Source organism: Vombatus ursinus, unplaced genomic scaffold (genome assembly GCF_900497805.2).
Source record: "Vombatus ursinus unplaced genomic scaffold, bare-nosed wombat genome assembly UNPS02015255.1, whole genome shotgun sequence".
Lineage (NCBI taxonomy): Eukaryota > Metazoa > Chordata > Mammalia > Diprotodontia > Vombatidae > Vombatus > Vombatus ursinus.
In genome coordinates this window covers 22,526,245-22,551,130 of record NW_020955033.1, presented here as the reverse complement: position 1 = coordinate 22,551,130, position 24,886 = coordinate 22,526,245, and the positions used below count along the sequence as shown (strand labels likewise).

Here is a 24,886-nt window from a genome sequence, read left to right as displayed (position 1 = left end):
CTTCAGTGTTGTGGTCATTGTTACTCAGTCAATCTTTAGTCTTGTCCAACTCTTCATGACCCCATTTGGCATTTTCTTGACAAAGATACTGAAGTGATCCGTCATTTCCTTTTCCAGCTCATTTTACAAATGAGGAAACAGGTAAACAGTTAAGTGACTTGCCCAGGCTCACACAGCTAATAACTATCTGAGGCCAGATTTAAACTCACAAAGATGACTGTTCCTGACTCCAGGCCTAACACTCTTTCTCCTGCATCTGGCACTGGGGATCACTTTCCCCTCCTGGATACATTTTCTTCTCTGGAATTTTGTGACACTACTCTCTCTTAGTTTTCCTGCTACCTTTCTTTTAAAAAAAATTATATATATTCGGCAAAAATTTGCTTTCTTAAAGCAAATTTTTGTTTTGGTTTCTCACACAAACTCCCCTTCCCCCAAGTGACCAAATTAAAACAAAACCCCTTTAATAAACATGTATGGTTAAGCACAGCAAACTCTTGGTAGAGATACTGGAATGGTTTGCCATTTCCTTCTCCAGATCCTTTTACAGATGAGGAAACTGAGGAAAACAGGGTTAAGTGACTTTCCCAGGGTTACCCAGCTAGTAGGTGTCTAAGGCCAGATTTTTTTAGTTTCTTATTTTTTTTAATTAATTTATTTATTTTTAGTTTTCAACATTCACTTTCACAAAATCTCCCCATCTCACCCCTCCCCCCATCCCAAGATAGTGTGCATTTGGCATACCCCTTCCCTTAATTTGTCCTCCCTTCTATCACCCCCCCCCTTATCTCCTTCCCCTTCAATTTTCCTGTAGGGCAGGATAGATTTCTATACCTCACTGCCTGTATATCTCATTTCTCAGCTGCATGTGAAAATAATTTTTAACTTTTAACATTTGTTTTTAAAACCAAATTTTCTCCCTTCCTCCCTCCCACCCACCCTCATTGAGAAGGCAAGCAACTCCATACAGGTCATACATGTGTAGTCATACAAAACACTTCCATAGTAGTCATGTTGTGAAAAACTAACTATATTTCCCTTCACCCTATCCCACTCCCTGTTTATTCTATTCTCTCTTTTAACCCTGTCCCTCTTCAGAATGTTTGCTTCTGATAACCCCCTTCCCCAATCTGCCCTCACTTCTATCATCTCCCTACTCTTTTATCCTCTTCCCCCTATTTTCCTGTAGAGTAAAATAGATTTCCATACTCAATTCAGTGTGTATGTTATTCCCTCCTTAAGCCAAATCCAATAAAGATAAGATTCACTCATTCCCTCACCTTCCCCCACTTTCCCTCCATTGTAAAAGCCTTTTCTTGTCTGTTTTATGTGAGGTAATTTACCCCATTCTACCTCTCCCTTTCTCCTTCTCCCAGTATAATCCTCTCTCACCCCTTAATTTTATTTTTTAGATATTACCCCTTCAAATTCAACTCACCCTGTGCCCTCTATCTATCTATCTATCTATCTAATTTTTTCCCTCCAATTACCCTAATATTGACAAAGGTCTCATGAGTTACAAATACCATCTTTCTATGCATGAATGTAAACAGTTCAACCTTAATAAGTCTCTTATGATTTCTCTTTCCTGTTTACCTCTTAATGCTTCTCTTGAGTCTTGTATTTCAAAGTTGAATTTTCTATTCAGCTCTGGTCTTTTCATCAAGAATGCCTGAAAGTCCTCTACTTCACTGAAGGTCATTTTTTCCCCTGAAGGATTATACTCAGTTTTGCTGGACAGGTGATTCTTGGCTGTAATCCTATCTCCTTTGCCCTTCAGAATATCATACTCCATGCCATCCGGTCCCTTAATGTAGAAGCTGCTAAATCTTGTGTTATCCTGACTGTTTCCACAATATTTGAATTGTTTCTTTCTGGCTGCTTGCAATATTTTCTCCTTGACCTGGGAACTCTGGAATTTGGTTATAATATTCCTAGGAGTTTTCCTTTAGGGATCTCTATTTGGTGCATTAGTGGAAGAGTATGATTTGGATTTATATATGTATTGTGATGTATTACATATACATTTACTTTGATATTTTAGTATCCTTGAAATTGTTTATTTTGCCTTATTAATAAAGTTATGTTTAAGACCTAAAAGTATCATTATTATGAATGACTATTTGTGTAAATAGAATGCATACTGACTGGGGACTCAAGATCTGGAATGGCAAGTACATGAAGAATATTTCTCCTCAGCAGGGGTACCCTTATAGAGTGTGAATGTAACCATATGATAGTGTCCTATCTCTGGAAATTTAGACCTTGTAGTGAGAGCCCAGCCTGGAGAATCAATCCAAATCCAAAGAAAGAATGTGGGTAGTTATACCCCCTCTTTGTGTCAAGTAGCGCCACACTTAAAGTGTTACATTGGAAGTTCACTGGAAAGAGACCTTTACATTTAGATTTACATGACATCTGTTTTGGGGATGAAGTAGTAGAGATATTTTATCAATATCATGACAAAATTTCCCCAAATTAAGTCAGTATTCACCTTGATATTTATTAATTGCAATGAGAAGATGGGCATAGAGTAGAATGATAAATCTATGTTGGAAAACATGATTTGGATCATGAAAAAAGCCAAAGACTTACAGACTACTATCAGAATTCTTATGGTCAAATATCATCAATACTTCCTTCAAGACAAAGATATAGTTGCTAGAAGTAGATTGCTACTTCCCTACTGCCTTCAAACACATCTGTGTCTTTCCCATCCTCAAAAAAACTTTGACTCAATCCATCTACTCCTGCTAGTTATCTTCTCACATCTCTCTTCCCTTTTGTGGCTAAATTCCCCGAGAAAGTCATACACAGTTGATGCCTCTACTTCCTTTTATTACACTCTTTTCTTAATCTTCTACAATCTAACTTCAGATTTCTTCATTCAACTGAAACTACTCTCTCCAACATTACCAATGGTTTCCTAATTGCCAAATCTAATGGCCTTTTCTTGATCCTCATCCTTCCTGACCATACTTTTTGACGCTGTCAATCATCCTTTTCTCCTTGATACTCTCTTCTCTTTAGGTTTTCATGACACTACTTTATCCTGGTTCTCCTACTTATTGACTGCTCTGCTCCTTCTCAATATTCTTTGAGATTATCTCAGCTAACACAAGACTCTGTCTTGGGTCCTCTTACTTTCTCCCTGTATACTATTTTGCTTGATGATAATTTCATCAGCTCCCATGTATTCAATCATCACACTGATACAAATGATTCTCAGATCTATTTGTCCAGACCAGGGGTGGGGAACCTGCACCCTCAAGGCCACATGTGGCCCTCTAGTACTTTGACTGAATCCAACCTTCACAGAATATTTTGAGGCTGCAGGTCCAGACCTAACCCCCCCCGACTTCCAGTTTCACATCTCCAACTGCCTATCGGACATCAAAAACTATATGTCTCCAACATCTTAAATTCATCACGTACAAAACTGAACTCTGTTATCTTTCCTCACAAGCCCTCCTCTCTTCCTAACTTCCATATTATAGTTGAGGGAATCATCATCCACCCAGTCACGTAGGCTCACAATCTAGATGTTATCATCAACCCCTCACTCTTAGCCCACAAATCAGATTTATTGCCAATTCAGTCACTTCTACTTTCTCACCATTTCTCCACTGCGGCACCTAGATGGTGCATAAGTAGCTAGGTGGCACAGTGGATAAAGCCCTGGGTTTGTAGTCAGGAAGACCTGAAATCAAATCTAGCCTCAGATACATATTAGCTATGTGACTTTGGGCCATTCACTTAACCATTCTCTACCTCAGTTTCCTCAACTATAAAATGGGAATAAATGCACCTATCTTCCAGGGTTGTTGTAAGGATATCTAGGCTTCTTTGCTGTTCCTCATAAGTCACTTTCTCAACATCTCTCAACTGCGCATTTTCATTAACTGCTCCCCATGCTTGCAATAGTCTCCCTCCTCATCCCGGTCTTCTGACTTCCTTCAAGTCTCAGCTAAAATTTTACCTTCTATAACAAACCTTTCCCGATTTCCCCTGATACTAGTGCTTTCCCTCTTTGATTATCTCCAATTATCCCATACGTGTTGTTTATACATAGTTGTTTCCATGTTGTTTCCCCCCTCTTAGATTGTGAGCTCCTTGAAAACAGGAATTGTCTTTGGCCTTTCTTTGTACTCCCAGCTCTTGGCACAGTACCTAAAACTTAATAGGCACTTAATAACTGTTTTATGACTGACTACTTTCTTTAAGAGTTGGAAGGCACTAAAGAAAACATCAAATGTTGTAACAAAAACTGAAACTGACTACACCTTAAAAGAAAAGAAATTACCCATGTAGCAACCATCCTATAATAACAGTTATATTCGGGAAGAACATCAATTGGCAACAGCAAAGGTCAAAATCATTGTAAAACTATAGAAAAGGATAAGGACAAAAAGATGATATTGTACTGAGCAATTTCTTTTTTTCTTTTTCTTTTTTTTTTTTTTTTTTTGGTGAGGCAATAGGGGTTAAGTGACTTGCCCAAGATCACACAGCTAGTACGTGTCAAGGGTTTGGTCTGAGGCCGCATTTGAACTCAGGTCCTCCCGACTTCAGGGCCAGTGCTCTATCCACTGCGCCACCTAGCTGCCCCTACAGCAATTTCAACTAGCCCTTTTCGAACTAAATTCTAGACTCCAAAAGAAAAAAAAAAGTATAAATGTAAAAAAAAAAAAACACTAATCCTAGGACTATTTCTTAGAAAACTTTAAATAATGCAAAAGATTTGCCACACACACACACACACACACAAAAAGATACTCAAAGAGCCCAAACTGCCTCAACTAGGAAAATATTTGATCTTTATCAATCAGAAAAGGCATGGGAGCTGACAGTAAAACCTGTTTAAAGGTGCCAACCCTAGCTGCAGCCACTCTAGGCCATGGATGTCTTTCTTCTCTAATATTCCTCTGGTTCACAACATAGCCTAAAATGCTCTCTTTATTATCTTCAGCACTGAAAGCCACAGATCATATTGGGTTTTAGTCTTCCTTAAGTTCTTCTTACAGGACCTTGCTACTCTTATTGTCATCCTCATCTACCTCATCACTATGTAATAAAAAGGTAAGGCAACCAGAATGGAATAAGCTGGGAGAAACCAAAAGTAATAGGAGATCTTAATTTTAATAGGTATAGATAATAAGGTAATGTCACCTGCAGGGATTACGTCACATTTACTGAATGAATGCAGTAGAAACAAAAACATTTATTACATGCCTACTATATGACAGATGAGGAAAATACAAAAAATAAAAAAAACAAAAAACTAAGCAGTCTCTATCCCCAAAAAGTTTACAGTTTATTAGGGGGAAACAACATACATACAGAAGTACATTCAAAATACCTAAGAAGTCAATGCAAAGCCATTTTCAGGAAGGATGGCACTAGCAACTGGGGGAAGCAAGACTTCATGTATGAAATCGCACTTGTACTTAGCCTTGAAGGAAACTAGGGATTCTAAAAGAGTGAGAGCCTTCTATGAATGGAAATATGACTTTTGGAAAGACATGAAGATGAGAGATGAATGTCGTATACACAAAATAACAAGTAATCCAGTATGGCCGGAACCTAAAATCCATGAAAGAAAACTATGTAAAATAAGCCTATTCATGTAAGCTGTAGTCAGACTGAGAAGGAATTTATATGCCAAAATACGAAGTTAGTATTTTATCCTAGAGGCAGAATGGAGTCATTGGATCTTGGAGAGACCTATGCTTTAGGAATATCACTTTGGCATCTGTGTGGGGGATGAATTAAAACGGGGAGAGATTCAAAACAGAGAGATGTATTAGGAGGCTATGGACATAGATATAATCTAGGCTAGAAACAATAAGGGTATGAACTAGGACGGTAGCTGTGGAGAAAAGTGGAAAGATGTCAGAGATGTTGCTGAGGAAGGATTAAAAAGACTTAGCAATTGACTGGATATGGAGGGCTTTGGGAGAGGGAAGAGTTTATTCCTATGTTATGATGAAGGATGAGGGTGTTCTCAACTGAAAGATAGATGTTAGGAAGACAGTAAGGTTTTAAGGAAAAGATGAGTTCTATTTTACATGTTTAGTTTGAGATTCCTATGAGACACCCAGGTAAAGATGTGAAGTGGGCAGTTGGGGATGAGGGACTAGCAAACAAGAAAGAGACTAAGGTTGGATATACAGATATAGGAATCAAATGCATAGAAATAATGGCTGTACCCACGTTAGTCAGTGATATCATAGAGAGAAGATGTAAAAAGAGAAAACGGGGTCCAGGACAGAACCCTGGGATAACACCCACTGATTGTGAGAGGACAAGGTTAATGGTCCAAGAAAGGAGACTTATAAGGAGTGGCCTGACAGACAGGAGAACCAAGAGGGAAGAGAGAGTAAGCAGGAAGAGAAGGTAGTCAATAGCATCATATCCTGCAGAGTTAAAAAAAGAAAACGTCTTTAAAACTGAGAGTAATTTCAGAATCAGATTGTAATCTGTTAATAAACGAGTGAGCTGATAGAAAGAAGTGGATGAACACAACTTTTTTATTTTGGCTATGAAAGGAGTAATTATAGGACAATAAACTAAGGAGATAGTAGGGACAAGTGAAGCTATTTTTTAAAGGATGGATAAGATGTTCCTGTTTATACACAGCACAAAATACACTGACAGATAGGAAATAAGTAAAGATTAGCAACGAGATGGCCACAGGTGATAAACAATTAGAATCAGAGAATAAGAACTATGAAAGTCCTTCAACATCACCTGATCTAGGGGTTCTTACCCTGGGATCCACGGGCCCATTCCAGTACCCTCATTTTCTAAATGACCATACAGACTCAAATAGGCAAAATGACTGGCCCAAATTCAAAAAGGGAGATGATCTCTAAAGTAGATGATCTTCCAATTCTAAAATCCCGGGATCTTATTTTTTAAACTCAAAAATTCACCCTTATTACAAAACAAAACCTTTTAGTATGTAAAGGTCCCTATCCAACTCTCCACGGACCTTTGTAATCAGTCACTAAGACACATTACTGACTTCTCAGTGAAATATTGGCAATGAATAAATAAGAAAACTAAAGATCAAGCTTGCAGTTCTAATTTTCAGCTTTCAAAAAGAAAAAGCCATTAAAGCAGATTCTTCCATCCTATCATTCGGTATGTGTTGCAGATATGTCAAGATCCAATAATACACAACAATCAGATCTCAACCAAACAGAAAAGATAGTACTCAAAATGAATAAAATGCCTTGCTTCCAATTTCATCAGCCAATTAGCAATTACTTCCTGATCATGGCCCTATGTTATCTCCATTATACAACACATATCCCACAAAATATTTATAATAATTACTGCTCTTGTGTTAGTCATGACATAAAGTGCTGCCCTTACATATGAAACAGTTTGGTGCTGAAATGGGAAGAAAAAGTACTTTTGCAAACAAAAAGTAATTAAATTATCTGGTTACAGATGTATGGGATTATCTCTTTCATGGGCAAACAGTTTGGTACCTGAAAGGAGTAGGAAAAGATCTGGTTTAATAAAAACTGCTAAAGAAACAGCTTTCATGTAAGTGGTAAGCTGTTTGGTTACAAAAGCAACAGAAAATGGACTGTAGCTTAAAACATCTTGTAAAGATACAGGGTGAGAGTTCTTTTATATAAGTATAAAGAAACACAGCTGTCAGCATTGGGCCTCTTTTGAGATTACAGAATGGACAGAGCTCTAGGACACTGGTCCCTTGGTTCATTTGTATGCAACTGTTTTAAGAGTTAAGATGGAAAAACATAAAATGAAAAACATACGAATGTCTGGAGACTACGGCTGATTAAATAAAAACTCTACTTCAAAATGCAGATGTAGTGAGTTTTACCTCATAAATAAAAGGAGATTCACTGAGTAGCAAGAGGCTTTGATTTAAGATAAGCAAAGTTAGTGTGCCAAGGTTGAAAAATCTGGCAAGTGAAGACTAAAAAAACAGCAGGAGGTAAAAAGGCCAGCTTTGTTTGAGTTTTGTGAAGAAGGATCAATTGATGACAGATGATGGAATGCTGAACTTAAAGTAAGGAAGATCTGATTTCAAATCTGTCCCCAGATACTTAGCAGCTATGTGACCTAAGGCAAGTCACTTGCCCTCTGTCTGCAAATGGGGATAATAATAAGCACCTGAGTTGTTGTGAGGATAAAATGAGATCATGTTTTTAAGCACTTTGCAAACCTTAAAATAGCATATAAATGCTATTTATTTCAGGCTTCAGCTAAGAGATTCCTGATTACCTGAAGACAGACTGAGCTCACTGGACAAAAGCTTCAATCTAAGTGATTTCCCTTAAGTACTTCCTACAGCTGGAGAGAGGTCAAGAATCAGAAGTATATGCTGCTTCCACTGGTATTAGAGAGAAAAGCAGAGGAGTAAGACAAGCTTTGCAACTGGGTTGCTGTGAAGTGTTTGCTACAAGCATCATGGTGAGTGAACAGCTGAGTGAGCTTGTCTGGATTGACCAAAGACAGCCAGCCTGATGGGCCTGATGGGTCTGTCTTCAAGAGATCTGCTAGACAGATTAGCAGTATAATACTTTCTCAGCGCTTTTTAAAGAATGATTCTAAATTGAAACAATTTGTTCCAAAGAAGAGGAGGATTGCCCAGCTGGAAATTGGTGAAGATCAGAAGGAGCAAGTTAGCAGAGAAGTAGCTTCATGAGGTAGATAGATATACGAGGTTTATGTAAGATACACAGTGAGGTAGTGCAGTGGGCAGCACTGAGTCTGGAGTCCAAAAGACTTGAATTTGAATCTGCCTTCAGACACTAAATAGCTGTGTAATCTTGGGCAAGTCACTTAATCTCTGTTTGCCTCAGTTCCCTCAACTATAAAATGGGAATAATAATAGCATCTACCTCCAAGGGCTATTATGAGGATCAAATTTGATAATTTTAGTAAAGTGCTTAACGTAGTGTCTGGCACAGAACAGGTACTATATAAATACTAGTTATTAGCTATTATTATGTATATTTATGCCCACTTGCCACTACAGATACTAAGTTCAATGGTGGGAGAGCTAACCCAAGTTTATATATAGAATATGATGTACTGATTATTCCTACATTTACTTTATCTTTCATGCCTGTGGTGTATAGGTTTTTACTGATTTTACTTTATTATACATTTAAAAATAACCTACTCTTACCTGAGGTTCCACTTGGAAAGTTTACTCTTTGACATACAGTGACATCTCTTGATTCCAGGCTTTGGAGCCAATCACATTCTCAGAGAGTGATATAATCTAGGCTTGCAAAATGACTGCCTTAGCTAAACACAAGGAAATCTAAGTAGAAAATAAGAGGAGATAGGGAGATAGGCAGAGAGGTATCTTCTGGATTCTCACAAATCACATACTTGGAGAAAAAAACTGAAATCATATTGGTACTTTTTTAAAAAAAGATAGCAATGTATAATTCATTTTAGAAATTTTTCATTAAAAATATTAACACAAAAATTATAATTCAATGAAAGTTTAAGGTTTAGTTATTTGAAAAATTCACTCATGTAAAGAACCTCATTCTGCAATTATGCTGAATTAATGAGGTGTTACTATAATATATGCTTTGTCAAGAATTACCAACAAAGTCAGCGAGTCCTCTGAATAATGAATAAGCAATCTTGCGTCTATGAATAACATAAAGTTGTCTATGTATAAGATAATGTTGTCAGTCAAAAGCATTTATTAAGCCCTTACTTATGTGCCAGGCATTGTCCTAAGCACTGGGGATACAAAGGCAAAAGACAGTCCCTGCCCTCAGTAGCTGACATTCAGATGGAGAAAACAACATGTAAATAACGAGGTACACATTTAATCAAGAAGTCTTTCTCTGTGGGTGACAGGAAAATCCTCAATATTTATAGAAGTAATATTTTAAAACAAAAGTAGAACTAATGGAGGGGAGAGAGTATGGGATTGGTTTGGTCCTAATGTTGCACTGCCCACATCCACTGATTTATTCCCTGCCAAAATATCTGGTAGCTTATGGGAAACAATCTTTATAGCAAATATTTCTGACAAAAGTCTCATTTCTCAAATATATAGAGAACTGAATCAAATTTAAAAGAATACAAGTCATTGCTCAATTGAAAAATGGTCAAAGGATATGAAAAGGCAATTTTCAGATAAAGAAATCAAAACTATAGGCATATGAAGAAGTGCTCTAAATCACTTTTGATTAAAGAAATGCAAATTAAAACAACTCTGAGGTACTACCTCACACCTATCAGATTGGCTAATATGACAAAAAAAGGAAAATGATAAATGTTGGAGAGGATGTGGGAAAATTGAGACACTAATGCACTGTTGGAGTTGTGAACTGATCCAACCATTCTGGAGGGCAGTTTGGAACTATGCCCAAAGCACAACCAAATTGTGCATACCCTTTGATCCAGTAATACCACGCGTAGGTCTGTATCCCAAAGAGATCATAAAAAAGGGAAAAGGACATACATGTGCAAAAATATTTATAACACCCCTTTTCATAATGGCAAAATGTTGGAAACTGAGGAGATGCCCATCAATTGGGGAACGGCTGAACAAGCTATGGTATATGAATGCAATTTTTTATTGTGCAATAAGAAATGATGAATAGGCAGATTTCAGAAAAACCTGGAAAGATTTATATGAACTGATGCAAAGTGAAATGAGCAGAACCAGGAAAATATCATATATAGTACCAGCAACATTTTGTGATGATCAACTATGAATGACTCAGGGGGCAGCTAGATGGCGTAGTGGATAGAGCACCTGCCCTGGATTCAGGAAGACCTAGGTTTAATTCTGGCCTCGATCACTTGACACGTACTAGCTGTGTGGCCCTAAACAAGTCACTTCACACCATTGCCATGCCAAAAAACAAAAAACAAACAAAAAAACACCCTATGAATGACTCAGCTCTTCTCAGCAACACAATGATACAAGACAAGTACGAAGGACTCACAAAGAAAAATGCTATCCACATGCAGAAAAAAAATTGATGGATTCTGAATGCAGGTAAAGACTTTTTTTTTCAGTTTTTCTTTTTCATGTTTTTTTTCTGTTGATCTGTTTCTTCTTGCACGACTATGACTAATATGGAAATGTGTTTTATGTGATAGCACATGCATATAAAATTGCCTATCATTTTAGGAAGAAGAAGGGAGAAAAATTTTGGACTCAAAATACTGTAAAAATTAATGCTAAAAATTGTCTTGACATGTAATTGGGGAAAAAATAAAATACTATTAAAACAACATAAAAACATTTGGCAGCTTGTAGACTCATGACAAAGATCCAAACAATAATGGATCCAAACACAAAGTTTAAATTTTAGACCAAGTCTAGGCATCCACAAAGAGCCAAACAAAATGAATCGATCAGGTTAAAAAAAAGTTGTTCCACCTAAATCAAAGTATTACTTAGGCAAATACATTTCTGCTAGACTACTCATAATAGGAGGAAAGGCTTTTGAATTCCCAAGCAGTTGTTAGATGTCCACCAATAGGGATGACAACATCACAGAATCAGTAGAAAGAAAAATTAAATAACCACTGAAACATTTGAAAACCAAAATCTAGGGTCTTTCCTTGTTTTTACGTTACCTTAGGATAGTCTCAGGATAGAGGAAACAGAGAATCTGTTACTTTCCAGCTATAACAATTCATTGCCCTATCTCCCCGATTATGGAAGCAATTCCCTCCCTAAGTGGGATTCCTTTTCTCTCTCTCATAGTATCAAGGCTTATCAGTATTCATATATTTGTTCAGTTGGTTCGTCATGTCCAACTCTTTGTGACACTATTTGGGGTTTTCTTGGCAAAGATACTGGAACGGTTTGTCATTTCCTTCTCCAACTCATTTTAGAGCTGAGGAAACTGAGGCAAACTGTGCTCTATCCACTGCACCACCTAGCTGCCCTCTATATAGTTTTAGGGTACATTAATATGTAAGATTGATCTATATAGACTTAATGTAATCAGACAATTTCCTTGCATGAATCTCTAAATTATCAAATAATGAACCTTACTCATAAAGTTGTCTAAGGGCATGTTGGGTACCAAGATGTAACTTGATATAAGTCAGAAGGGATACTTCCTGTCCTTCCCAGTGTTATAAACCAAACCCAAAAAATGTTATTAGACTAGTGACTCAAGTTACAGTTTTCACATGAAGCAGTTATGTTCACAGTTTCACAGTTTAGCAGTTTCACAGAAGCTACTGAAAGAGGTCAGGCAGCATTTATCTTTCCAGTCACAGCAGCTGTACTAAGAAAACACAGGAATCCACTCATTGCTACAGCATTCTTGTCTTCAAGTAGATAAAGTTTGAAATGAAAAAAAGACAACACTAGGGAAGCCACTTTGAAGAAATAAGAAATTTCATCTTTTCTAATCTTCTACAACAAGCCTTTCCCAATCCTCCTTAGAGTATGTGCCTTCCTTCTACTGATTATCTCTAATAATCACATATTTTATCTGTACATAGTTGTTCCCATGTTATCTCTCCCATTACATTGTGAGCTCTTTAAGAACAGAGACTGTTTTTTTGCATTTCTTTATATCCCCTAAGCACAGTTCTTGGCATGTAGTAGGTGCTTAATAAGTACTTGTTGACTGACAGATTAGTAAATGAAGAATAAAACTAAAAATTTATTAATGAAACCAGCTATGTCTAACATTTCATTAGATACTATCTTCTGTTTAGAGAGGCCTTTCTTATTTAACTAACCCATAATAAATTAAAATTGAACACACTAAGAAAGACAGATATGCAAGAAAGGGTTAGGTTGGGGCAGCTAGGTGGCACAGTGGATAGAGCACTGGCCCTGGATTCAGGAGGACTTGAGTTCAAATCCGGCCTCAGACACATAACACTTAACTAGCTGTGTGACCCTGTGACTTAACCCCATTGCCTAACCAAAAAAAAAGAAAGAAAGAAAGGGTTAGGTTAGTCAATAGTATCCTGGATAGCTATACACACACACAGCCTATCTATCCATCTGTATACATATGTGTGTGTCTGTATATGTCTATATATACAGACACACACATATATTTGTATATATGTGTACACACATATAAACATCTGGGATACTATTGGCTAACCTAACCCTTTCTTGTATATCTATATCCTAGAGATAAGAATATGCATGTGCGCGCACACACACACACACACACACACACACACACACACACACAGGAGTGGGGTAGGAGAGAGACAGAGAGATACTAAAGATAAGAATGTGTCTAGCATTCTAGTCCCTGAAATGTGAAATACAGGGCACAGTTGTATGGTTTAAGCTTATATTTAATTCTCCTAAATAAGAAATAATAAACTTAAAGGTCTTCTAACCCCGTCAGCTCATATTACAGAGAAGGGCAGATGACCAAGAGCAATAAATTATCCAAAGTCAAATTCACATGGCTAATTAACAACATACCTGTGACTAGAACCCCAGTTCTTCTGAATCCCTTTCCAATGTGTTATCCATGACAAAATGAGAAAGCATTTTAAGTCCTTTATTACTTTGGTTTGATCACAATCTTGAATATAACTATGTCAGAGGAAAACTGAAGAACTGAGGATTTACAATTGAATGATATTGACACAGATTAAATTTCTATTTAATTTACACCAAAGAGCACTAGAGGTCGCTAATGTATGCAGAAAAACACTATTCTTTTAACACAATTATGGAAACTGAACTTAACTATACTTGGAAAAGAAAAACATGCCCAAAACAGAACTCATTTTCTTTCCCCCAAAAGTACTGTAAGCAGACAGAAAGAATCCAAGTACCAAGGAAACAAGGTCAAAACCTAACAGCTACCAGTATAAAGGAGAGAAGAGCTTGCATCACAATATTCCAAAAGCCGAAAGATAAAAATCCAAAAGATAAATCCAATAAAAAAAGATAAGATAAAGCCAAAAGACAATCCATAAAAAGTGAACTCTCAGGGGCAGCTAGGTGGCGCAGTGGATAGAGCACCGGCCCTGAAATCAGGAGGATCTGAGTTCAAACCCGACCTCAGACCAAACACTTGCCACTTACTAGCTGTGTGACCCTGGGCAAGTCACTTAACCCCAATTGCCTAAAAAAAAAAGTGAACTCTCAAACATTATTAAAGAGAACAAAGTTGAGTAGAAACCTTAAAATGCAAACGAAGGAGTCAAGAGAAATCTAGAAAGGTCATTACAGCAGAGCAATTGGAAGTATACAAGCTAATGTACTTACAAGCTAACTGCGGGATAAGAAACAAGTGTCTGATCAGAATCCTAAACTGTATAACACAAATAGAGGACACTGGGGTGTGGTTTTGTTCTGTTCTGATGGATTTAAGAGGTATTAATACCGAGAAAGGAGGGGGAAAAGAAATATAATTAAGAAAAAAGGAGAAAAAAGACAGATCAATGAATTGTGCACGCAATTAAAAAAATAGAAAAGCAAAAAATTCCCTAAACACCAAAAAGGATGTGAAAATCGAAAAAGAGATTAACAAAACTAAGTTTAAAAAAAAGCAATGAATAAAGAGCTAGTGCATTTGATATTAAAAAAGAGAAAAGAAAACTAAACTGGCAATATCAAAAATGAAAAAGGAGAAATCATAACAACTGAAGATAAAAGAAATTTTAAGAAATTATTTTGTCCAATCATATGCCAACAAAACTAGAAATTTTGATTAAATGGCTGCAAATATAAAACTCTTATATTAACAGAAAAAGAGAATTTCAATAACCCAATCTCATAAAACAAAAGACCACCACCAAAAAAAAAAAAAAGAAAGAAAAGAAAAGAAACAAACATGCAAAAAACTGGGCAAACCAATAAAGGAATTTCTAAATTTAAAAAAAAATCCAGGACCAGATGGATATATAAGTGAATTTTAACAGAACAATTAATTCCAATTTCATATAAACTATCTGCAACAAAAAAAGGAAAAAGAAAGGATTCTACCAAATTCTTTTTATGATAAAAATGTGGTCCTATCTAAAATAAGAAGAAAGAGAACATAGAGCAACATCCTCAACATTGAGGCAAAAAGATTAAATGAAACATTAGCAAAGAGGATACAATATATTTAAACCCTTGTTTGTTTTAATTATGGTCAGACATTATGACAGGTTGGTTTTATACTAAGAATGCAGAGTTAGCTCAATGTAAAGAAAACTATAACTGACCACATTAATAACAAAATAATTATATCAGATGCAGAAAAAGTCTAAATACTATGCACATTTCTATTTTATAAAAAACTAAAAAGCACTGGAATAAATGGAACATTCCTTGATATGATATATTTTATCTAGAAAATAAAAACAGCAGCCAACATCACATATAACGGAGAAATGCTAGAGGCCTTTCCAAAAGGACCTGAAGTAGTCCTTTATCTCCACTATTTTTTGCATACTGCTAAAAATGCTAGCTATATAGCAAGAAGTCAAGAAAAATTAATTGTGAGAATATGCATAGGAAAAAGAGGAAACAAAAATACCACTTTTTGCAGAAGATATGATGGCTTACTTAAAAAAAACCACAAGTTTTAACTAAAAAAAGTAATTTAATCAAAAACTTCTACAAAATAACATGATATAAAATGAGCCACATAAATCAACTTTTCTAAATACTAACCAACAAAACCAGTAGGAAGAGAGAGAGAAATTCCATTCAAAAATGTTACAGAATGTGTATAATAATCAGAGTTCTACCTACCAAGACAATACAAGAAATATAAGACTACAATTATTAAAAAAAACTTTATAGAAGATATATCTAAATAACTGGAGAAATATTAATTGCTCATGGGTGGGCCACGCTAACATTTTTAAAAATGCCATTAATCTACACATTCAACACAATGCCAATCTTTAAGCAAGGTGGGAAAATGACAAAATTCACATGGCGGCACAAAAGGTCAAGAATATCAAGAGAAATGATGAAAAAACATGAAAAAGAAAGTGGCCGAGCAGTGCCAAATCTCAAAATATACTGAAAAGCAGCAATCACCACAACTATTTGGTGCTGGTTAAATTACAGACACATTGATCAGTGGAACAAATTAGGTATGAGAAGCAAATGAACACAGTATACAACACAGTATTCAATAAACTCAAAAGACCCAATTACTAGGGTTAAGAATTCCCATTTAACTGACAAAAATTGGGGAAAACTTGAAAACAATCTGACAGAAATCAGGGTTATACCATCATTTCATACCACATACCACAATAAATTCCAAATTGAGACATGACTTAGATATAAAAAGTCATGCTGTAAACAAATTAGAAAAACAAGGAAGGCAATACCTTTGGCAGCTATGGATATGGAAAGTATTCTTTACCAAACAAGACACTGGAAGATTCACAGAAGACAAAATGGACAGGCTTGACTATATAATATTAAAAAGCTTTTGGCTGGGGAGGAGCCAAGATGGTAGAGTAAAAGCAGTGACTTGCTTGAGGTCTCCCCTAAACCCCTCCAAATATCTGTAAAAAATGGCTCTAAACAAATTCTAGAGCAGCAGAACCCACAAAGAGACAGAGTGAAACAAATTTTCAGCCCAAGACAACCTGGATGGTTGATTGGAAAGGTCTATTGTGCCGGCCTGGGAGAGGTGTGCAGTTCAGCATGGGCCACACAGGCAAAAACAGGGCCTCAGGAAACCTGGAGCAGTCCTCAGAGGACTGAATCAAGGGGAGCTGTGGGAGCAATTGCTCTTAACTCCAATTGCAATTTAAAAAAAAAAAGCTTTTGCACAAACTAATGAAAATAAAATTAGTAGGAAAAAAGTGACCTGGCTATGTGTACTCCTTGTAACTGTTCTAATGATGGTAAAGTTCTTAGGAGTTACATGTATCATCTTTACATAAAGGATTATAAACAGTTTTATCTTACTTAGTCCCTTATGATTTCTCATTTATTCTTATCTTTTTTTTTAAGCTTTTCTTGAGTCTTATGTTTGAATGTCAAATTTTCTATTCTGCTCTGGTCTTTTCATCAAGAATGCGTGAAAGTCCTGTGTTTCATTAATTTTTTCTCTGGAAGGATTATACTTTATTTTGCTAAGTAGATTATTCTTGGTTATAATCCTTGCTCCTTTACCTTGCAGAAGATCATATTCTAAGCCCTCCAATTCCTTTAAATGGAAGCTGCTAAATCTTGAATGATCTTGACTTGACTCCACAATACTTGAATGGTTTCTTTATGGCTATTTTAAAATAGTTTCTCCTTAACTTGGGAGATACAGAATTTGGCTGTAGCATTTTGGGGAGTTTTCATTTTGGAATCTCTTCCAGGAAGTGATCATTGGATTCTTTTAATTTCCATTTTACCTTCTGGTTCTAGAATATCAGGGCAGTTTTCCTTGATAACTTCTAGAAATATAATATCTAGGCTCTTTTTTTGATCATGGCTTTCAGATAGTCCAATAATTCTTAAGTTATCTCTCCTGGACCTATTTTCCCGGTCAGTTGTTTTTCCAATGAGACATTTCACATTATTGTCTTTTTTTTTACTCTTTCGGTTTTGTCTGATTGTTTCTTGATGTCCTGTGGAGTCATTAACTTATGCCTAACTCTAATTTTTAAGAATTATTTTCTTCAGTGAGCTTTTGTACCTCTTTTCCCATTTAGCCAATTCTGTTTTTTAAGGTGTTATTTTCTTCAGTATTTTTGTCTCTTTTTTACCAAGCCATTAATTCTCTTTTCATAATTTTCTTGCATCACTTTCTTTTCCCAGTTTTTCCTCTACCACTCTTATCTCCTACTTAAACTCTTTCAGGAATTCTAATTGGGTTTGTATCCAATTTAAATTTATCTTTGAGGATTTGTAGCTCTTTCCACATTGTTGTCTTCTTCTGAGTTTGTGTCTTGATCTTCCCTGTCACCACAGTAGCTCTTTATGGTCAGGTTGTTTTTTTGTTCTTTACTCATTTTTCCAGCCTATTTGTTGAATTTGAGCTTTATGTTAAAACTGGACTCTGCTCACAAGGGAAAGGGGAAGGACCATACCCACCTTCAAGATTTTTCATACTGTTGTCCTCAGAACTAGTTCTGGAGGTCTGTAAGTTTTCAGTGCTTCCAAAGCAATGTGATCCTAGGAGAGGTGTGGTCACTGCTCTCCTGGTCTGTACTCTGGTCTTTACCCAGGAAGGTCTTCTGATCCCCTGCAGCTGCAAGCACTAGCAGCATTCTGCTCTGGAACTGCAATGGAGTTGCCAAATAGCACTCAGTCCAGCGACCAGTAACAACAAAGGATGCCTTGTAATCTCTTTCTGACCAGTTGCCCCATCCCCTTACCATCTCTGGGCTGACAGCTTCTAAAGCTGTTGCTATTGTCACTGCTCCTCTAAGGCTCGCTGCTGGTGTTGCCACCAGATGGGTTCCAAGCTGGTCCCCATCTCTGTGTCACAGACCTATCCTTCAACCTCCTAGAAAACTGTCTCGTGTCTACGTTTTGTTAGCTATGTGGCTCCAAAATTAATTTGATATATTATTTTAAAGTATAAATTAAAATAAATTTTATTTTATTTTTGGAGGAGAATGTCTGCTGAGTTGCTGCTTCAGTCTGCCATCTTGGCACCACCCCTCAGAAATAGTGAACTGGGAAAAAAATCTTTGCAATAAATTTCTCAAATATATAGGGGACTGACTGAATTATATAAGCATAAGGGGCATTCTCTGGTCAAAGGGTATGGAGCAAACAGTTCTCAAGAGAAAGCATATAATAACATGACAGAAAAGGATAAATGTTGGAAAAGATGTGGGAAAATTGGGACACTAATGCACTTTTAGTGGAGTTGTGAACTGATCCAACCATTCTGCAGAACAATTTGGAACTATGCCCAGAGGGCAATCAAACTGTGCATACCCTTTGATCCAGTAATACCACTACTAGGTCTGTATCCCAAAGAGATCATAAAAAAGGGGAAAGGACCCACATGTGCAAAAATATTTATAGCAGCTCTTTTTGTGGTAGCAAAGAATTGGAAATTGAGGGGATGTCCATCAACTGGGGAATGGGTAAACAAATTAAGGTATATGAATGTAATGGGATACTACTGTGCTATAAGAAATGATGAACAGGCAGATTTCAGAAAAACCTGAAAAGACTTACATGAACTAATGTTGAGTGAAGTGAGCAGAACCAGGAGAACATCATACATAGTAACAGGAACATTGTGTGATGATCAACTATGATTGATTTAGCTCTTCTCAGCAATATAACGATCCAAGACAATTCAAAGACCCAGGATGGAAAATGCTTACCACATCTAGAGAAGGAACTGATGAACTCTGAATGCAGATCAAAGCATACTATTTTCACTTTATTTTTTTCACAGTTTTTTCCTTTTATTCTATTTCTTTTTTTTACAACATAACTAATATGGAAATATGTTTTACATGATAGCACATATATAACCTATATAAAATTACTTACTATCCTAGGGAGGAGGGAGGGGAGGGAAGGAGGGAGAAAATTTGGAACTCAAAATTTATTTTAAAAAAGAATGTTAAAAATAGTCTTTACATGTAATTGGAAAACATAAAATACTATTTTTAAAAAGGGAAGGCATATCAATAACCATGTTAAAAATGCTTCAAGCAACTAATAAAAAGGGATTAATTAAATTAAATTAAAACAACTACAGTTCTATCTCACAGCTATCAGACTAGAAAAGATGTCAAAAAAGGAAAATGACAATTGCTACAGAGGATTAGGGAGGCCAGGCACACTGCTTGTAGAGTTCTAAAATGATCCAGAAGACAATCTGGAACTATATTCAAAAAGTCACAAACCTTGTAAATTCTCTAACTCAGTGATACCACAACTTGGCTTATATCCCCAAAGAGATCAAATGGAAAGGAAAAGGATACACAAGTACAGACATATTCATAGCCCTTTTGTGATGGCAACAAACTGAGAAAATAAGAAAATACCCATCAATTGAGGAATGACTGAACAAATTACTGCACATTAATGTAATGAAATTCAGATAAACATTAGAAGACTTTAATAACCTAATGCAGAGTGAAGTACAATTAGAAAAATGTAGACAGTAGCTACAACACTGCAGAGAAAAACAACTCTGAAAGACCCTGATTAATGTAATAACCAACAAAGATTCCAAAGGACCAAAAAAAAAATAAAGCTTGCTGAAAGAAAGGAGATAGAAATAAGATATAAAATAAGAAATGCACTTTTTTTTAAATTTTTTTTGTTTGTTTTGGGGAGGCAATTGGGGTTAAGCGAATTGCTCATGGTCACACAGCTAGTAAGCATCTGAGGTCACATTTGAACTCAGATCCTCCTGACTACAGGGCTGGTGCTCTATCCACTATACCACCTAGCGATACATTTTTGGATATAAAAAATGTACAGCTATGTTTGGCAAGACAGAGCTTTATCTGACACAAGGATTGGGTGGGGGAGGGAAGGTATTCTTAGTTCATAGGGAGCTTGCTGTTTTTAGATTTTTTTGTATTTTTAAATTTCAGAATTTTCTATGGAGGACAATTTGACAATCTATGGAGGTTCTATGGAGGACAACTGACAGCAATGATAATATTTTTTAAAAAGAGAATAGAGGAAGTTTCAAAGCAGGACACAAACAAGTAGAACAACTCTGAAACGAACACTGAATGTAGTCTATGCTTTAAAAAAGAGGCAAGCTGTTCACAATACAGATTCGAAGTTTAATATGCAATCTCCTTTTTCTGCTCATCTTTGTATGCAGAAATGCTAATGTTAATTATTGTTTGTTAAGAACAAAATAACAAATTATTAAAAATTATTTAAAAAACAAATTGGAAAAAAAAGACAAGACTAAGAGAGAAACAACTACCAACCCAGAAATAAAAGTCCAGATTTGCAACTCATCGGTTCAGGTAACCTCCATAGAAGAAACTCCCTGCAATGATGCAGGTCAGCAACTCCTCTGTAAATTAAAGTCTTCAATAATTTCCTGGTACACTAAGAGGTCAAAACAGTATGAGAGGCAGGATTTGAACCTAGATTTTTCTGATTCTAAGGTTGTTCCTCTATCTACTATGTATGCTGACAAAGAGTATTTTACCCTTATGAAAATATGCGGATATAGGAAGAGTCCATGGAGTTAGTGCTTCAGTATGGATGTCTCGGACAGTCACTGAAGATGGACAATGACTGAAGCCCAAAGATGAATATACTGGTCAGGACCACATTAATGAAATCATGTAACAATATCATTGACTCTAAGCAACTTATTGCTGCAAAAGCTCAACTTTACAATATGAATATTTTTCCAAGTATTCCATATGACTACAAGCCATATAACAGCACAATCTTAAAGGAATCAGAATTAAAGGTGACAATGAACAAAAACAAAACAAAACCATAGTTAGTATAAGTAGGCTGGAATCAGTCAGTCAATCAATAAACATTATTAACTGCCTACTACATACCTAAAGAAAGGCCAAAAAAAGTCTCTGCTCTCAGGGAGCTCACTATCTAATGGGGATTACAACAATCTCATAGGATATACAAACAAGATAAATAGGAAATAATCAACAAAAGGAAAGAACTAGACTTCAGAAGAATCAGGAAAGGCTTCCTGGAGAAGGCAGGATTTTAGCTGGAACTTGAAGGAAGCTAAGGAAACTAAGGAAATCAGGAGGAGGAGATAAAGTGAGACAGACATTTTCCAGGCATGGGGGGCAGCCAGAGAACGTATTGAGAACAAAGAGATGTAGTGTCTTGTTCAAGGCTGCAGTATATTATGCAAGACAGTAGTAATATAAAAGACATCCCTGAGAACGTGTGGAATAGAAAAGAAGATAAGCCACTTATGTAGTAACAGTGAGCGATTAAGAGGTAAGTAGGCTAAGTCCTACATGTATATCCATAAAATATTAAAAAGAACCAAAGATAAGCCTATAGAGCACTGAGTGAATTCTCTAAGCAGAATTTAAGAAAAGGCATGGATAAGAAGCATACAAGATGAGAAAGCTAGGTTATGATCTAAACCCAGATTGATGAGATTTTTGATACAAACTATGTGTCACATCCATAACGAAACATGCAATCCACTTCCAGAGAGAAAACTGATGTAAGGTGCAGACTGAAGCATACTTTCTTCTATTTCTTTTTCTTGCTTCTTTCATGGAACATGGCTAATGCATAAATTTGTTTTTGCATGTCTACACATATTTGTAATGGTTTTTATTTTTCTTGCCTTCTTGAGTAGGGAGGGGGAAAAGAGAGAAAGAACTTGTAACTGAAAATAGATTTTTTTTTAATTTTTCAAAGAAAAAATAAATAGGGGCAGCTAGGTGGTGCAGTGGATAGGGCACAGGCACTAGAGTCAGGAGGACCTGAGTTCAAATCCGGCCTCAGACATATAACACTCACTAGCTGTGTGACTCTGGACAAGTCACTTAACTCCAATTGCCTTACCAAAAAAAAAAAAAAAAAGAAAGAGTCTAGGTAGCTTACAAACAGAAGATCAAATACACAGTCAACTGGCCACATGCAATACTTCTTAGGGTGGCAGAACCAAATTCAAATATAATTGGCAAATATTTAACAAAATAAATAAAAATACAACTTTTTAAAAAATGTATGTCACAACTTATTTTCAATACTCAGCTAATACCTAATTTTGCCTCAAAGGTAGTCTAAATGTAAATATCAGAAATATTAAATATCAGAAATATTCACAAGACAGATGATCAGATTTTTATGATTTTTTTCTTTCTTGATCAATTTTATACACTACTCACATATCAAGAGACAGTTTTCATTTTACTCATCCTGAATGTTGACTATTAGCATCTTGGGCAAATGATAGACACTTCTTGTTGTTGTTAAACACTAGTCACAAACTAAGTCTAACAAGGAAGAATAAGGTTATTGGAACTTCTTGAGCCACTAACATCTGCTATAATAATAACAGCCAACATTTATTTAATACTTTAAGGTCTGCAAAGCACCTTACAAATTTTATCTCATTTTATCCTCACAACAACCCTGGGATGGAGAAGCTATGACTATCCCCATTTTGCAGATGAGGAAACAGAGAATGAGAGAGGTTAAATGATTTGGCCAGGGTGTCACATACTTAGTAAGTGTCTAAGTCAGAATTTGAACTCATCTTCCTGACTCTAGGTCCAGTGTTCTATCTACTAGGAACTTTAACACATCTCTTTTATATTCATTAGAGTGAAGTAGCTGTCAAATCATCATTTCTGCATATATGTCTTAATTATTCAACAAATTCAATTCCTATAAATATTATGTACATTTTAGTTAATGCTTTCACAAAGTGCTGCCTTTGAGTATTGTGTATATACACACATATATGTATACATACACACACGTGTGTAAATGTCACTTAGGTACAACATCTCTTTAAAGTAAGAAATGAATAGTTTTCTCAATATATGAAATTACAAATGGCCAATGTGATTTTGTTATTGTCGTTCAGCCATTTCAAAACCATGTCCTATTCTTTGTGATCCCATTTGGAGTTTCCTTGGCAAAAATCCTGAAGTGGTTTGCCACTTCCTTCTCTAGCTTATTTTACAGACAAGGAACAAAGGTAAACAGGGTTAAGCGACTTGCCCATGGTAATCCAGCTCCTAAGTGTCTGAAGCTGGATGTGAACTCACAAACATGAGTCTTCCTGACTCCAGGCCTGTTACTCTATCCACTGTGCCACCGAGCTGCCCAGGTCAATACTGTAACTATTTTCAAAAATTTGAAGGGAATAAATTTGTTTTATATTGTTATAGAGACAAAACCAGGACCAAAAAGAATCAAATTTCCCCTCAACATAAGAAAGAATATTTTATGACTTAACCCTAATAATGGATGGTGTTGTCCCAAGAGGAAGTGAGCTCCTGATGACCAGAAATATTCAGAGACTTAATGATCATCTGCCATAGTTGCTATAGACATTAGTCTTGCATTAACTGGGAAGATGAATTAAACAAATTCTGAGGTCCTTTAACCTTATTATCTTCTAACTCTATGTAAAAGAATGCTGACTAATGAATTGGCTTAAGAGTTCTTCCCTTCTATAGATTATTAACCCTCATTTTTAGTCTTTAGGTATAATATCAAAATCATGTTTTCACATTTGGAAGGTTCATATTTTCATTATATAAACATGTCATAAATACAAACACATACATATAGATGAAGTCATCTTATGCATATGGAGTGCATAAGGAGTGACACACAAAGAAGCCCACAATCTATTTTTACCTTTCGCCCTGTAAATGCTGCACGATGAAGTGGAGTGTCTCCCATATCATTTAACACATTTACTTCTGCACCAGCCTAGAATATAAAAAAATAAAACTTTAATGTTCCAGTAAATAAATAAAAATCAAAAAATTCAATTCCAAAGTCATTTACTAAACCTTCACAGCATGGTGCAGCTAGGATGGAAAGAACACTGGATTAGGTGTCATAGAACTCAGATTTGAAGTCACTTACTTCCTCTGGCCCTGTTTCCTCATCTGTACAATGGGAGAGTTGGACAAGATGATCTCTAGGTTCTCTTCCAGATTTAAATAAGCAATTCTATTACAGAGCATTGTGGGCTACATAAAAATAAAGATAACTCTGTGCCATCATGAAGCTTCAAATCCAACACACAAATAATTCTAACAAAAAATGGAACACTACAAGTGTAAAAGAGAAATATGGAGTGCTACTTGACATGAGGAAGAAAAAAATTATTCATTCGTATTGGGACCAGAGAAATCTTTAAGGATGAGATGATTTTTTTGGAGGATCTTTTTTTTTTTAAACACTTTAAAATATCCGATTATTTCCAAGTGTCTTTGAACAAACTACATATTCAAAGCAAATACACATATTCCAGTGTCAAAGAGG

The 24,886-nt window shown here is 36.0% G+C and overlaps 1 protein-coding gene across 2 annotated transcripts in view; it reads right to left on the bottom strand.

Moving 5' to 3' along the window:
- The window catches only part of LOC114031829 (oxysterol-binding protein-related protein 1), a 305,142-nt gene that overhangs the window by 248,153 nt on the left and 32,103 nt on the right, over positions 1-24,886 (bottom strand). For both annotated transcript variants that reach the window (XM_027846969.1, XM_027846970.1), the window contains exon 4: positions 24,251-24,325. In XM_027846969.1, the coding sequence (XP_027702770.1) occupies positions 24,251-24,325 (75 nt within the window). The remainder of the gene's footprint in view (positions 1-24,250; positions 24,326-24,886) is intronic.